Below are 15,514 nucleotides of genomic sequence, written 5' to 3'. Positions count from 1 at the left end.
CACACGGCGGCCTAGAGTGAGCAGAGGCCGGCTTGAGTGAGCGGCGGCCGGCGGCCTTGAGAACGGCGCGGCCGGCGGATTTGATGAAGGAGCGTTCGGCGGGCTTACGGCAACCACATGTGACGACCCCGGGCTGGACTCCGCTTTGTCCACGGTGAAAGCCGATCTGGCTTGCGTGAAGTTGATGTATTTCCTCAGCGACCAGCACGGATCAGCTCCAGGCATGACGAAGCGGATATCGTCCTCTTTTGGAAGGCCAAACAAAGTAGTTTCGCTTTCACAACGAAGCACACAGCGCCTTCACGACATGGCGGAAACAACAATACTACAGCGAGAATAAAAGTTACACCTTCTTTCTTTACGTGAACATTTGGGCGGCATTATGCAAATCTTCCCACATCGTGACGTAGACATGTGGGGGCGTGTTAGAACGAGCCGTTTTAGATAGGTGTGGTTGACTCTTAACTTTAATAAAGAATGTCTCTTTGGATTTGAGACTTTAGTCTTTGCAACTTTACAGATCTTCTTTATGCACCAAGAGCTTGTAACACTCCAAAGAGAAAGGAAAAATTTAAATTGCATCATATGACCCCTTTAATATGTAAAAAACAATACTTTCAATGAACTTTAATTTGGTAAATGACCTGTATTTGTTTAAGTTATTATTACCTAATCAAAGAAACCCAACTGCAGTTTAATTGATATTACTTGGAATCGGTCTTTGCAAATTAACTCTTCATATATATGTGCCATATAACACGTGACAACTCACCTGGTCTTGTCCTCAGAAAAGCCTTTCTGCCTATATAGTTGACTTTTGCATTAATGTTTGCTAGTATGTTAGTTTGTTTAACCAACAGTTATAGTACAAATAAAAATTGAATTTTAGGATTTGGTTTGGAATTTATTTGACTTCCATGACCTCATATCTCCAGGTTTAGGGATAATTCAGCGTTTAACTGCTGTAAGGCAAGGCAAGTTGATTTATATAGCACATTTCATACACAAAGGTAATTCAAAGTGCTTTACATAAAAGGAAGTAAAATACTCATAAAAAAATAATCACAACAATAAAACAAAGAATTTAAAAACTTTTAAAATGATTTAGCTGTAGGTGTTTTAAACAAACATGTAAAGCCACTGCTAGAAAATTGGGTATTTTATATAGCCTAGTCCTGGATCACTGTAAAGTGTGTGTCTCAAATGTTGAGCAGTTATCAGCTGTGCAGAGCTGAACCTCTATACACTGACTGTCCAGGAATCCCGCGCTCTTCTGTGACGCGCGCGAGCGAGCTCCACTCATCCATCGAGTCACTGCCCACGAGCGACGCGCGCTCACACGGATGCGCTCCTGTCAGAGCTGTGAAGATTCCAGCGGCTCTGTGGGATTGAGCGCTGCCTCTCTCCTTTTTCTGTTTTTTACACGGATACACTGCGAGACTTTCCCCCTCTCCACAGGTTATTCTCGTTTTGTGGGTCCTTTTAGACTAGAATAGAAGCTGGTTTAGTGCACGGTGTTTCTTCTCTAAGTAAACTTGCTAAAAGTGGCTTTATTCGGCTCGGAAGGGATGATGATGGGGACTTTACGCGACCTCCAGTACGCGCTTCAGGAGAAAATTGAAGAACTGAGACAGAGAGACGCGCTCATTGACGAACTGGAGCTCGAACTGGACCAGAAAGACGAACTCATTCAGAAACTGCAGAACGAACTGGACAAGTACCGCTCCGTGATCCGCCCGGCGACCCAACAGGTCCAGAGCCGCTCGGAGCTGCAGGAGCATCAGCGCACCAAACGCCAGGCGATCAGCGCCGAACCCGCCAACGTCCAGCAGCTGAGTCACGTGACCCTGCCCAACGTCCCCAAGAGTGCCAAGTAGGTTAACTCGATACAATATAACATCAAAATCATTCAAATACGACATAAAAGTAATCAAATGTTACATTTAAGCCATCGAATGCGTCAATAAAAGCATCACATACTACCTGAAACTCGCTACCTAAACTTTAATAGGCTACAAAGTGGAGTCATCACCAAGCTATGCTGTCTTTAATGTGTTATTTGAGGAATTAAAGTTATTAAACACCACATGAAGCTCTATAAATACATCTAACCGTAAATGTAGCATACTAACAGCAGCAATCGATGAGAAACAACTTTCTTGCACGTAAATAAAAGCCGACCAGCTCACAGTTATCAACATTTTTTTTATATATATATTTTTTGTTTTTCAATTTTTGAATCTGACAAGATCCGTTCCCACCGAACCCAAGGTTAGCTTAAACCCTGTAACATGGATGGATCCCTACAAGGAGACAAGAAGCTTAACTTCAGAAGATGCCTCAGTACACCAACTATTTGCCTAGTGTGTCATACTGTGTATTTGGACACTGTATACTGATTTGACACACTGCTTTTTGCATAAATAATGTGGACAAGAACAGAATGCGTACTTTAAACTTTACTGAATTCACCTGCTGTTCTTCAAAACATCATCCATAAAATGACTTTAGGTTTAGCTAAAATAGTAACTTGTATTTATGTTATTTTTACACAATTTTTCATCCTAACTGTGGCATTTTGGCAGTGGTTACCATAGTAACTTTCTTGAAAGGGACAGCAGTATCATGGGCTGTGCAGGTTGCACAATTGAAATCTGAAAACTCACAGAGACAAACTCATTATACTCTGTTCAAAATGCCATTCATTAACATTTACAGAAGCGTCTCATTGATGACGCTCCAAGAAAGTTTGATTTTCCACTAGGAAACATCTGAACCAGGAATAATGTGTCCGTACTGAGCAGTTATAGAAGCAGTGACGTGGGAAATGCCCAAAGACTATAATAACTGCTTTGTTTAACGGACTGGTAATTTGCTTATCAAAGCAGCATGATATCGTGCAGCAGGTGGATCACGAACGCTATTTACATGCTCAGCTGTTATTATGCACACAATAGTGTGTCGTGTTGTGTTTCAATTGAAATAGACACTGTCAAGCCCAGAGGATCTGATCAGACTACACAGTTCCCCTGGAAGTGAAGGATTTTTGTGTTTCAGCCTGCTGTCATGAACACACATACCCTTAATTAATTTGCATCTAGTGGTTTAGCAGCAGAGGAATATCACTCTTCTGTTTAATGGCCTCCCCCATCTGCTGTGCATCTGACATTTGACAGCTCAACACTGTACTAATTTACAACGTAACCTTGTTTTGTACAGGAAACCCCTCTGAACCCTATCGCAGCAGAGCCTTTTCTTCTGTTCTGCTTGCATCTTGAGCTGATCAGCACTTTAAGGAATGATTATAATGATTTAAATGAAAAAAGCTTCCATGTTGGGCTGCCAGATGGGAACAAACTGGAATCAATATTGGTTTACTCTTTGAAAGCTCATAATGTGTTGGAAGAGGATTCTATATCTTTGTGTGTGGTCAGAGAGATGACTGTTATTTTTGGATGAAAATCCATTTATCTTTATTCTGAGTGTCTTTCTTTGCTGATGCATTAATGTATTCACTGTTCTGTTGATTTCTTTTTTCGAAGTAAAGGTAAATACTGTGCTTTCGGCAAAATTCATAATAGTGAGTGACGTACCCCTTTCTTTTCTTTCAGTAGAGTGTGTTTTTGCCATTTGAATGTCACCATGTCTCTGTCTCATAATTGCATCTTGCTTCTGATTCATTTTTGCAGTTACCTTTGCATTGGCACTTGTTACACTTAAAATGAAAGACCAGAATTTTTTATTTTTTTTGAAGTCTTGATTGAAATGTCTCTTCTGAACTCATCTTTGACACCTGGGTTGTCTGAGGTCTTTTGAAATATCAGAGATCAGAAGTTCTGCACTGAAATAGGAATGTCTTGGACCCTTTGTCCTTTGGATATGAGAATTCATCACACATCTGAAAACATTGTCATGTTTCTTAGTGGTTAAAGCTGCAAGGTTGCAGGTTGGATCTTCACAAGGAGTTAGCCATGAGCCTGTAGAAAATGAATGGTAGAAATGGTTCAATATGTCAGCTGTAAGAAAGGAAGTTTATTTTTCAAGTAAAACCGACTGGCTTATTGCTAAAGACACTGCTTTGTCTTGTTGTGCATGGACATTAACAATAGCTACACAGTGGCTCTGTTACCATTTTGTCAGATTTTGTTAGCATTTTTAAATTTGTTATTAAATCATAAGCTTACTCAACAGTTTCCCCTTTAAAACAGATATGATTAAAGTGTTTATTAATATTTTGTAATTCCTTTAATTTTTATATTTTCAGTTTTCATTTGAATTCTATTTTAATCGTTAATAATGCTGTTTTTTATTGTCATTTTATTCGTTTGTCAAATATTTATATATAGCTTTAATAATTTGTTTTATTTTAGTTTTAAGTAATTTTAGTATTTACATTTAAACTTATTTCAGTTAGTTCAGCTTTTTCATCTAATATTTATATTTTATTCAATAACCAAAACTTATTTTTAATAGATTGAATTCTCGTTTTAGTACTTGTATACCTATTACAGAAATAGAAAATGTCAAGATGCCTGCAGAGTGGTCTAACTTAATCAGACTGATTCAGGTCCCTGTATCAAGTTCATGGCTGTTCAATGGCAACTTTGTACAAAAGTTGCAGAAACTATTTGTTCAGTTGTGTGGGTTTAAATATAGATTCTATTCTATCCCACTGAGTCAGAATATGGCTAAAAGCAACCACAACGATGCACTTACAGGCATAAGCATCACCATTTTTATATCTGCAATGCAAAAAATAAGGGAAAGATTATTTGCGGCTTCATTCTGCAGAGTAAGCCTAAATGTATAGAAATAAATCAACTTGGTGATGTGCAGTATGAGCTGCTAAATGCAGTGAATCTTTGCTTCCTGTTTTAGCACTTTGCACAGAAAATGTACAGAACAGAGAATAGAGGAAGATAGAGCCATTAACTCATTAGCACACATATCTACAGATGACCACAGAGCTACCACTGTCTTTCCAATGAGGCCAGAGGGATTGTGCAGTGAGGCCAGGGTATGTGAATCAATACAGACCCACCAGTCTCAGAGAAACTTTATACTGTACAGTACAGATTGTTTCAAAGCAGCTTCACAGTAATAAACAGGAAAATAACAATAATTTAAGGCAAACCATCAAATATGAACCATACAAATTCAAATTCTGCTGTAAAGCCGCTCTAACAGAACGATAGTGTCATTATTCAGCTCGAGTGTTTATAGTTCTGTTCAATTCAATAACTTTAAACTTCTTTAATTATGAAATTATAAAAGTTTAGTTCAGCTATAAGCAGCTCTACAGAAGACAAAAGTGGCATTATTCAGCTCGAGTCGGTTAAAGTATTTAAAATGATATTCCCTTGATGAAAAATGTTGCAAGACAAACAAAAGGCCTAAGAAACTTTCTTGCAGACGTTCAGCCATTGTGGCTCCATGTCCACAGCTTTCTCCAATTTACTCTGCTTTAAGCCGTAGCATACTTTGTCCTTTTAAGGGAGACAGTCTGTCGACCTGTGTGATGTGAATGTCCTCCTGAAAAAGGCAGTGAGTAAAATTCTAAGTCAAACAGAGACTGGTTACAGGATGATCTCGAGGTTGTCTGCTGTAAATGAGGCCAGTGATCTCTGTGCTTTTACTGGATGTAAAACATCTCCCCTGACTGTTCCCCCAGAGAGCCAATGTCCTCTAGAATTCAGACTGCCATACGAAAATACCACACCAGACTTGCAGAGATTACTCTGATTTTGCTCTGCATGTAAACACCTTTATGGACCTCCAGGTGGCTTATTGATTGTGTGCATGTCGGTTTATGTTTTAATAGCTAAAAAATGTATGTCAATTTAAATTGAAAATGTACTCATCCCAAGGCCAACCAAGATGTAGATGAGTTTGTTTCTTCATCAGAACAGATTTGGAGAAATTTAGCATTAAATCAAACATCAGCAAGCATCTTAATTTGTTTTCAATATAAAGGAATAGTTAACCCCAAAATTAAAATGTACTCACCCCTAGGCCATCCAAGATGCAGATGAGTTTGTTTCTTCATTGGAACAGGTTTGGAGAAATTACTTGCTCACCAATGGATCACCTGCAGTGAATGGGTGCCATCAGAACGAGAATCCAAACAGCTGATAAAAACATCACAATAATCCACATTTAATTCACCTGACTCCCAGTCCATCAATTTGTGTCATATAAAGAGGAAAGCTGTGTTTTTGTAAGAAATATCCATTATTAAGTTATTCTTAAGTTTAAATCGTTGTTTCTAATTAAAATATGAGTTCACTCTCCAAAATATTGTTTTCTCCAGTGAAAAAGTCTGAATCAGGAGAGAAATATGCACAGATCAAGTGCCGTTTACAAGTGAAAACAGTCCAAAACAGATCTCAACATGTTGTGGATTTTGATATGAATTATTAATTTTTTTTACTGGAAAGAGTATTATTATGGATAGAGAACTTTTATTTTGGCCAGAAGCGACCATTTAAAGTTCAAATGGCTTAATGATGTATTTATTTCTAACAAACAAACATCTTTTTACTTCACAAGATGTTAATTGATGGACTAGAGTCTTGTGGATTATTTGTGGATTTTGTGATGTTTTTATGCTGTTTGAACGGTCAGTCTGACGGCACCCATTCACTGCAGAGGATCCATGGTGAGCAAGTCATTTCTCCAAACCTGTTCCGATGAAGAAACAATCTCATCTGCATCTTGCATAGCCGAGGGGGTGAGTACATTTGAATTTTTGGGTTAACTATTCCTTTATACTGAAAACAAATTAAGATGTTTGCTGAAATGTCTTGTTGCTTAAATATTTCTCCTCAAGACCCTACTAATCTCAATATGATCTCAAATATCAGATTCCAGATCAGATCAGAATCCAGTTACACCAAATCAACTGAGCAGTGCTATTCACTTTTATTTCATTGCTCTTTAATTTTATTGTAATGTATGTCAACAGTTGTCTCATTTGTTTCTATTTTTATATCTTTTAAGTCAATACAATTTTCCTCAGGGTGAGACTGTCCGTGTGTGAGCCAAATGAAAGGAGTTCTACGTGAAGTACTGCAGACATCTTGAAAAAAAAAGGTCTGTTTTTGCTCGCGGCGGAGTATGTCTGTGGAATGTAAACACAGTGTGGTTCATAGGTGAGCGTTTGTGAGTTTTTGCAAATAAATCAGAAGTCTGGCTTAAGTCCAGGTCCACAAAAACAGAGGAGCTGCTGTCACGATGATAGGCTTTTTATTGAGGAGTGCTCGGAATTGTCATATAAACAGCGATAATCAGATTTAAAGAACATATTCTACCACATCAGTCCAGGTGTTTCCATCCGCTAACACTTGAGCAATTAAATGTCATTAGCAGAACTAAATGGATTTGCATAAATAATCAATTGAATTGCATAACGACTCTCTAAGCAGGTTTTAAAATACAGGTTTTCAAAATACAAATCCGTCTTCCATTTTTCAGTCAAACAGATCCACTTCAAAATGGTGGTGCAAGAAGTTCTGTCTGACAACCAAAGCAGTGTTTTGAGAGGCACAGTGTTTACACTCTTCATAACTCAGTCTCTGAACATTACTGGAGTATTTTATCATGAAAAAATAGAGAACATCTGATATTTCACAGAATAATCTTTGGAAATATTTAGCTATGAGGTGCATTTCAGAAAATTTTCATTACCGAGTCCCTGTGTGGGAGGTTATATTGAATTTTAATTACTTGAAATGTGTGTATCTGTGTATGTCTGTGATGCAAACCTCATTTTCAGCTAGTCTTCTGATTTTTGTTTGCTATGACGTCCAGTTTGTGTATTTTACTTTCATCTCTTGAAATACCCTCTTCATCTTTTTTTTTTTTAAACACACATTCCTTGTGGATTAATTCCCGAAGCATCACATTATTTGGATTTCCATACTGTCATGCAGTTCTTACTGTTTCGACAATGTGTATATAGTATGCATAGTGTGCAAATTGTAATACCCAGATGATGCACAACATTTGCCAAAATGTGTACAACAAAGTACAGTGCATTGGATCCTCTATCTATGGGGGTAGAATTGTTGCTTAATTCCAAATAAATAGATTATGATCCACAAATAAATATAATGAGATCCACAAATAAATCTTAAAGTTTCACAAACATGAATTAAATTCACAAATAAATAAAATGAGATTTGCAAATAAAAAACATATTCACAAATATATATTTATGTCACAACCACAACTTTGCCTGGCATTTATGGAGTCCACGTATTTGTGGATTGTCAGCACGTCTTGACGCAAGAAATGTTTCACAATTCGCAAATGCACAGGACGCGATTCACAAATGCGTGCAGCTATCTACAAATGCACAGGACGCGATTCACAAATAAATGCCAGGCAAAGTTGTGGTTGTGACATAAATATATATTTGTGAATATGTTTTTTATTTGCAAATCTCATTTTATTTATTTGTGAATTTAATTCATGTTTGTGAAACTTTAAGATTTATTTGTGGATCTCATTCTATTTATTTGTGGATCATAATCTATTTATTTGGAATTAAGCAACAATTCTACCCCCATATCTATCCCACAATGCAATGTGTTTGCATTACCTTCCAATTTCTTGTGATGAATGAAACTGCCAGCCATGCATAACAATATTAATAGTATCAGCTGTTATTTCTACTCATAGTTTGATTGAATTGCCAAAAGTTAAGATTAAAAATGATAAGTGGACACCACTCATGGAATTAAATTCGCACATAATCATAATGAGGTCATGAGGTCATATTGTACTACAATACTGTTTGAAATGTTTATAGTTGCATAATGCATTTTGTTTCACAAACAAGTTTTTAAATAGTTGTATTTAGTTTATTCTGTGCAGTAAGCAGCACGTTTCTATTTTAGGCATAGTCATTCTTTTCTGTGTTAATTAAATGATGTGGGCCTATTTAACAATGTTTTCCTGCACTGTACAGGTCAAAGGAACTGATCAAGTCAGCTATTCTGGACAATGACTTCATGAAGAATCTGGAGATGTCTCAGATCCAGGAGATAGTGGACTGTATGTATCCTGTGGACAATGACAAAAACAGCTGTATTATTAAAGAAGGGGATGTGGGCTCCCTCGTCTACGTCATGGAAGGTGAGAGACGGGAACAAAAAAAATATATATAAAAAAAAAAAATATGTTTAACAAGGCTTAGTTCACCCAAAATGAAAATTCTGTAATCATTTACTCACTGTAATATCTTTGAAGAGTTTTTTCTTCTGAGAAACACAAAAGGAAATGTCTGAGCCGCTCTGCTTATTTGAATGAACCTTGATTTCAAGTCACTGTCAGGCTGCCAAAAAGTCCCATAAAACTATCAAAACAGTTTTGTGTACTACATATGTAGTGTCTCCCAAAGCTTCTAAAGCCATATAATAACTTTTAGTTTGAAACAGACTAGGGATGCACCGAAATGAAAATTCTTGGCCGAAGCCGAACAAAATACCAAACATGCTTTTTCATGTCGAATATTATAGATCCTAGTCTGAACTTTATTTGTAAATATGTTACAATAAATGTATTAATAGAGCTGTTTTAATTCTTTTTTTTCTTTTTTTCTTTTATTTTACAGAATAACAGTAAAATTACAATAACATTTATTAATGTTGATGGAGTTCTTGCTTTTCCTCAACTTTTATTTTGGCAGAAACCCGCAGGAAGACCTCAGTGCTTCTTTTTGTTGACAAATGATTCTCATTACGAATTTGGGAAGACGTTTGTTGCACGTATTGTCACATGCCTTGTAAAAATTCATAAAATTTTACTGAGCAGCTGACGAGTAACACAGTTTCAGCGCAGATTTCCCTCGCGCTTTGGACTTTGAACCCTGCCGCCGTGAACTCGTGGAGCGCTGTTTGAACACGTGCAATTCCTGCGTTTATTAGAAAACATAACATTCTGCAGTTTATTTAATTGTTTAAAGGCATTTCGCGATTTTAATCATCATACAGTAACCAGCAACAACCACCCTTCCTCTTCTCATCAAAGACATGCGATGCAGTACCAAACAGTCTCTCGCTGTCGAGTTGTGTAATGATTTTTCCATCTTTCTCAGACAGCTTTAAATGTTTCCACACTGCCGTCATGTTTGCTGCATTAGCACGTGCCTCCATTTGATCATGTCACATCTTTGTTCGGTACAATTTATTCAGTCTTTTCGCTTATTCGGCCGAACACCGAAAGAGCTTTTTTTGCTATTTTCAGCCGAATAATTTCGGTTGCCGAACATTCGGTGCATCCCTAAAACAGACCAAAAGTGAATCAAAAATGTCTGGCTAAACTAAAGCCACTTAGTGTGTCTATAGGGCACTGCCAGTCCCAGGGATCAAATGCAGTCGCATTTGGGTTTCTGCTGTAGATCCTCTGAGTGGATCTGGAATATTGATCCTGTGCATAGATTGTATTGATTAGGTGCTTATAAAATTGATCTAGTCAGAGCAGCCAAATCCTCTGAGAGCTGTTACACTACAGATCTACACTACACTACAGAACACTGTTGACTACCCCAGTTTTAAAAGTTTTATTGGTATGGGCTTTAAACATGTAGAGTAGATATGCTGAGCTATAATGCCCAGATATACATTTTAATTTATATTGAAAGAGCCCTTCAACTATTTTCTTTTCATGGCCAAATTAGGCAAAAGGAAATTTGAGGGGTGCCCAGACCTTTTTAAAGAGTAATTCATAGGTATTTCAAATTTTAAGGTATTAACATAATAATGTTACATTTGTAGTAGTAGTTTTCAAATGAGGAAACTGGGGAAGAACATGTAAGATTTACTAAAGTGCATACCTTTGACAGTATATAGTAGTCTCTCAGAAATACACAAATATGACCTTCTAACATACATGAATTAAAATAAATGCATGCAGGTTCAGTAATGCTTGACATTTCTGTGCATGAAAATAATTAGACAGTGCTTGTATGCAATGAGCATGAATGCAATGAATGCTTCGTGTGCGCTTCGTGTGAATGTGTATGACATGTTAGCACGTTTAAGCAGTGTTATGAATGAGAGTACAAACATACTTTTCTATCCATGTGATTTGTTTTAAAATCATTGTGGACGTGGTCTATCACTACTTTTTATATATTTGTTTAAGCATCAGTGTTATTTGATACTCATTTGCTATTTTCATTAAATATTTGATTTTGTAATGGTGACACCTGCAGAAGTCAGGTTAGGATTGTGTCGGCCACTTGTCTCTGATGTCATTACATCTGTCAATACATCTGTCAATTTCTGTTGTTTAATGAGAGGAAGGAGCTGTTGTGTTTTCTTAGGATCACAGGATTTTCTCTGTCTTTCCTCTTTGTGTTCCTATGGGAATGGAGGAACACTTGGTTTGAATTAATGGATTTTGTTAGTCATGCTCCAGAGATTCGATGCTTTTGTAGTACAAATTGGGCACTTGCCCAACACACTATATCTGGGCACAGGCCAATGAGAAAGAGAGACTAAGTGGATATTGGCTGCATAGAGTCCCAGAACACATTACGGTATGTTGTTTTTACGTAGTAATATGTCAAATACTATAAAGTGTAGACACAAACCTATTTTTAATGAATTAAATCCATTCTCTCAGCATTAGCTCTGCCACATTCAGTTATTTCCATAGAAAACAGCAAAGGATTCAGAGAGAACGGAGATGGGAGAGAGGGAGAACGAGGACTGTTTCTTTGGGACTTTCTATTAGAAAGAGAAACAAACATTTCATGGCAGTTTCTGTCTTCCAGGATGAATTATTTACATGTGAGCAAAGTTGCAAACAAGAGACCAAAAATTGCAGATGAGCTGAAGACCACTGTCAAAGAAACCTGGGCTTCCATACCACCTCAGCAGTGCCACAAACTGATCACCTCCATGCCACGCCGAATTGAGGCAGTAATTAAAGCAAAAGGAGCCCCTACCAAGTAAATTAACATACTTTCCAGAAGGCCAAAAATTCACTAAAAATGTTTTTTTTATTGGTCTTATGAAGTATTCTAATTTGTTGAGATAGTGAATCTGTGGGTTTTTGTTAAATGTGAGCCAAAATCATCACAATTAAAATAACCAAAGACTTAAACTACTTCAGTCTGTGTGCATTGAATTTATTTAATACACGAGTTTCACAATTTGAGTTGAATTACTGAAATAAATGAACTTTTCCATGACATTCTAATTTATTGAGATGCACCTGTAGATTGCAAAGGCAGAGCAGTGAAGAGCTTGTGAGATACAGAATGACTTTAATGCTGGATGAATCCTCTATTCATATCATCATTTCATCAAAATCGAGGTCTCCATTTGAGAGTAAAAGGTCAGTGATGGAGGTTAGAGGATCAATAATAGTGATTCGAGCTCAACTGACTAGCATTTCCATTTGAAGCCCAAAATCACATTAAGTGAGTCCAGTAGATTTATGGTCCAAAAGAAGCTTTTGTTTGTGAGTGAGATATATCATGTGTGGACAGAGTATTTAAGCTTTCAGTCACACAAGAGGGACATTTCAGCTGAGATAATTAGTTTGGCCTTACGATAGGAGAGCCTAGACAGGAAATGATGCCATGCTATTATTGTGCCTTGAATGTCATATTAGCACGTGTGCTGAAGTCGCCATGCTAATTAGCCCCAATCTGAATAAATAAAGACACGCTTAATGACTGCAGATAATGTCAGCTCTAAAATTGCAGCTTGTGTATCTGATGCACAATTTCATACTACCCAAAAGTCATTTACCAGTAACCATTTGGAGAAGCCAACCACAAAATCCCTCCGTATGGAAAGTGTTCAGTCATGAAGTCAAAACTGACCCCATGCTTGACGTGCCAGGGCACATTATCCTAAAGAAAAAAAATGTTTTTATCAAAATGTAATTATTTTTTTTCAACCTCTGTAATAGTGGTTGACCTATATAGCCAATAGCCAGTGCTGATATGTAGAAATGGCTGATATATGCCAATATATTTTACATTCTGAAATCTGACATACAGTATTTTTTTCACTTTTGAGTGAAAGTGGATATTCAGTAATAAAAAAATGTGGGGTGGGATTAGAATTTCAAAAATAAAAGTCAATTATATAGCAGAATAGAGCTACAGTAGGTGGTTGAAAGAGCAGGAGTCGTTCATAAGGGAAGCAATTTCACAGGCTGAGCATTTTACATTACATTTTGATAAAATAACTTTATTTTATTCAAAATGTTATACACTGATGAATGATTAAATGCAATATTACTTGAAATGTGCATTGAAAAAGCCAAAAGGGTAAATTTTGATTTCATGCCGACTTTATTGATGACAAATGAATAGGTATGGATTGACCACAGGGCCCATTGTCCTCTGGGAGCTTTAACCAGTTTTTCCAACAATGACTCATTCCAAACATCCAAACAGCTTCATCTCTTCATACTGTTGAATGGATTTATTCAGGTTTTTAAAGAAAGAAAAAATAAATAGATTTCACTGGGTGACTGTTCTGTTCTAAAAATTTTCAGTCACTTATAACATCAGAACTGTGGTTATCCAGCATGAAAGGTTGGCAGGGAGAGTGTGTGTGCAGTAATGCTACAAATAATCATTATTTGTCACGTTAATGGACTGGGCATTCAAATAACGGTTTTTCTATGAATTAACTAGAACACAGTCCATTTCTACTCTGCCTTTCCTTGGGACATGCAGGGATTTTCCCTGCTTTACATACTTTTGGCCAATAAACCCAGTGATATCAGCGTTGGTTGCCATGCAACAAAGAGGCCTGTTCGACTTCCTGGGGTGTTACGCATTCCGGGGGGAAGGGTTCATGGGTCCTCATATGGCTTGTTAACTGAGGGGGGTTACAGAGTATTTGTTAAATATAAAAACCAAAATATATATTGTGTGTTTGATTGGTCCAGACGCTACAGTTGTAAATTTACCATAGTTTTTTGTCTGTAAATATTGTAGCTCTTGGTACTTTCTATGTGACATTGATATCAGAAGAACTTCTCTTGCTTTTAGGCTTATCTGGTGCTATGTTGAAGGTTGTGGCTTCTTTTTATTCTGATCACTCAGTATGACAGACAACAGAAGCTGTCTTGCAATTTGGTCAACCAATATAATGAACAATGTCCCATGAATTATTCCACTGGTCTACAGGTGTGCAGTTGTTTCTTTTCCCACATCCTCAGTCACGTCTCTGTGTCCTGTTCTCTGGTTTTTCATTTGCTTCTTTTTCTTTAAAACTTTTTTACAGTCATTTGATTCACTTTTAATCCCTTGCATCAACTTTTAGTGTGAGAACTTGTCTAAAAGACAAAATCCCAGTAGAACAGATACCTTATTATTTAATCAATCAATCAATGAATCAATTAAAAAAACATTTTCAATGATTTATAGTAAATATTGCATAAAAAGTGTGAAAGTGCTTAAAAAAATATTGGCACAAAAATGTTTTACGTATAGGTTAGGGGTGCAACGGTTCTCGGTAAAAAATCGAACCGTACCGTTCTCCACACACGGTTCGGCATACACTAGGACCGCGGTTCAACTTAAATCTGACAATGCATCTGTAATATGGTTTGTTAGAGTTCGACTAATGCATGTGTCTGTTGATGGATACAAATTCTGGCTTCCCAATACATTACAACAAGAGCAATGAGAGAGAGAAAAAAAACAATACGTGGACAAACCAGTCACTCTTTAATCAATGCGAGTGCTTTATGCTGGAATAACTGTAATTTATGCCACCATCACGTGTTGATAGCGCAGGTGAGACCTGAACAGCACACGTTGCTATCCGTGTTTAAACTAAACTCATTTAAGCCTTGCTTAATATTATAATATTTAATAATATTAAAGAAATATAGAAATCGTGCGCACAGTGAGAAGATCTATGTGTGCGCTCATCCGAAGTGCGTGAACCTGCGTCTCAGAACGCGCGCAAATATTAAGCTCTCTGTGAAGTATTGTGTTTGAGATCATTATTTTGTGTATTTGGTGTAACAGAATATGTTGACATGCTTTAATGTTCAAAAAACACATTATTTTTCAAATACTGTACATTATTGTAAGTCCTGTATGCCCCGCCTCTCTCAAACGCTTCGTTTTCTACAAAGTCCCTCCTTCCGACAAGCGCAGTCTGCTCTGATTGACCAGCTGACCCAGTGCATTGTGATTGGCCGAACACTGCAAGCACTCGTCGGAAATGTAACGCCCCTTACCATAATCACGAGCTTCATCTTTCAAAATAAATGTAAAGACAGAACCAGAAAGGGGAACAGAGTCTCATGACAGACACAGTGATGAATATGTGTTTGCAGTACACAAGCCACGGTTAAGACAGCTGACTCCACTGTGATGTGTCTCGCTCTCTCGCTCTCTCACGCTCTCTTTCGCTCTCTCGCGCTCTGTTTCTCTTTCGCTCTCTCACGCTCTCTCTCTCTCTCTCTCGCACTCTCGCTCTCTCGCTCGCACACACACACACACACACACACACACACGATGCGC

General features: G+C 37.3%; 1 protein-coding gene across 1 annotated transcript in view; it reads left to right on the top strand.

Annotated features, from left to right (window-relative positions):
* Positions 1-1,378: 1,378 nt before the first annotated feature.
* Positions 1,379-15,514, top strand: part of LOC107601024 (cGMP-dependent protein kinase 1-like) — a 19,128-nt gene continuing 4,992 nt past the window's right edge. The window contains exons 1-2 of the mRNA XM_016293039.1: positions 1,379-1,873; positions 8,972-9,138. Coding sequence (XP_016148525.1) covers positions 1,569-1,873; positions 8,972-9,138 — 472 coding nt within the window. The 5' untranslated portion in view covers positions 1,379-1,568. The remainder of the gene's footprint in view (positions 1,874-8,971; positions 9,139-15,514) is intronic.

This window comes from Sinocyclocheilus grahami, unplaced genomic scaffold (assembly GCF_001515645.1).
Source record: "Sinocyclocheilus grahami isolate Dianchi unplaced genomic scaffold, SAMN03320097.WGS_v1.1 scaffold297.1, whole genome shotgun sequence".
NCBI lineage: Eukaryota > Metazoa > Chordata > Actinopteri > Cypriniformes > Cyprinidae > Sinocyclocheilus > Sinocyclocheilus grahami.
This window is presented reverse-complemented; position numbering and strand designations above follow the sequence as displayed.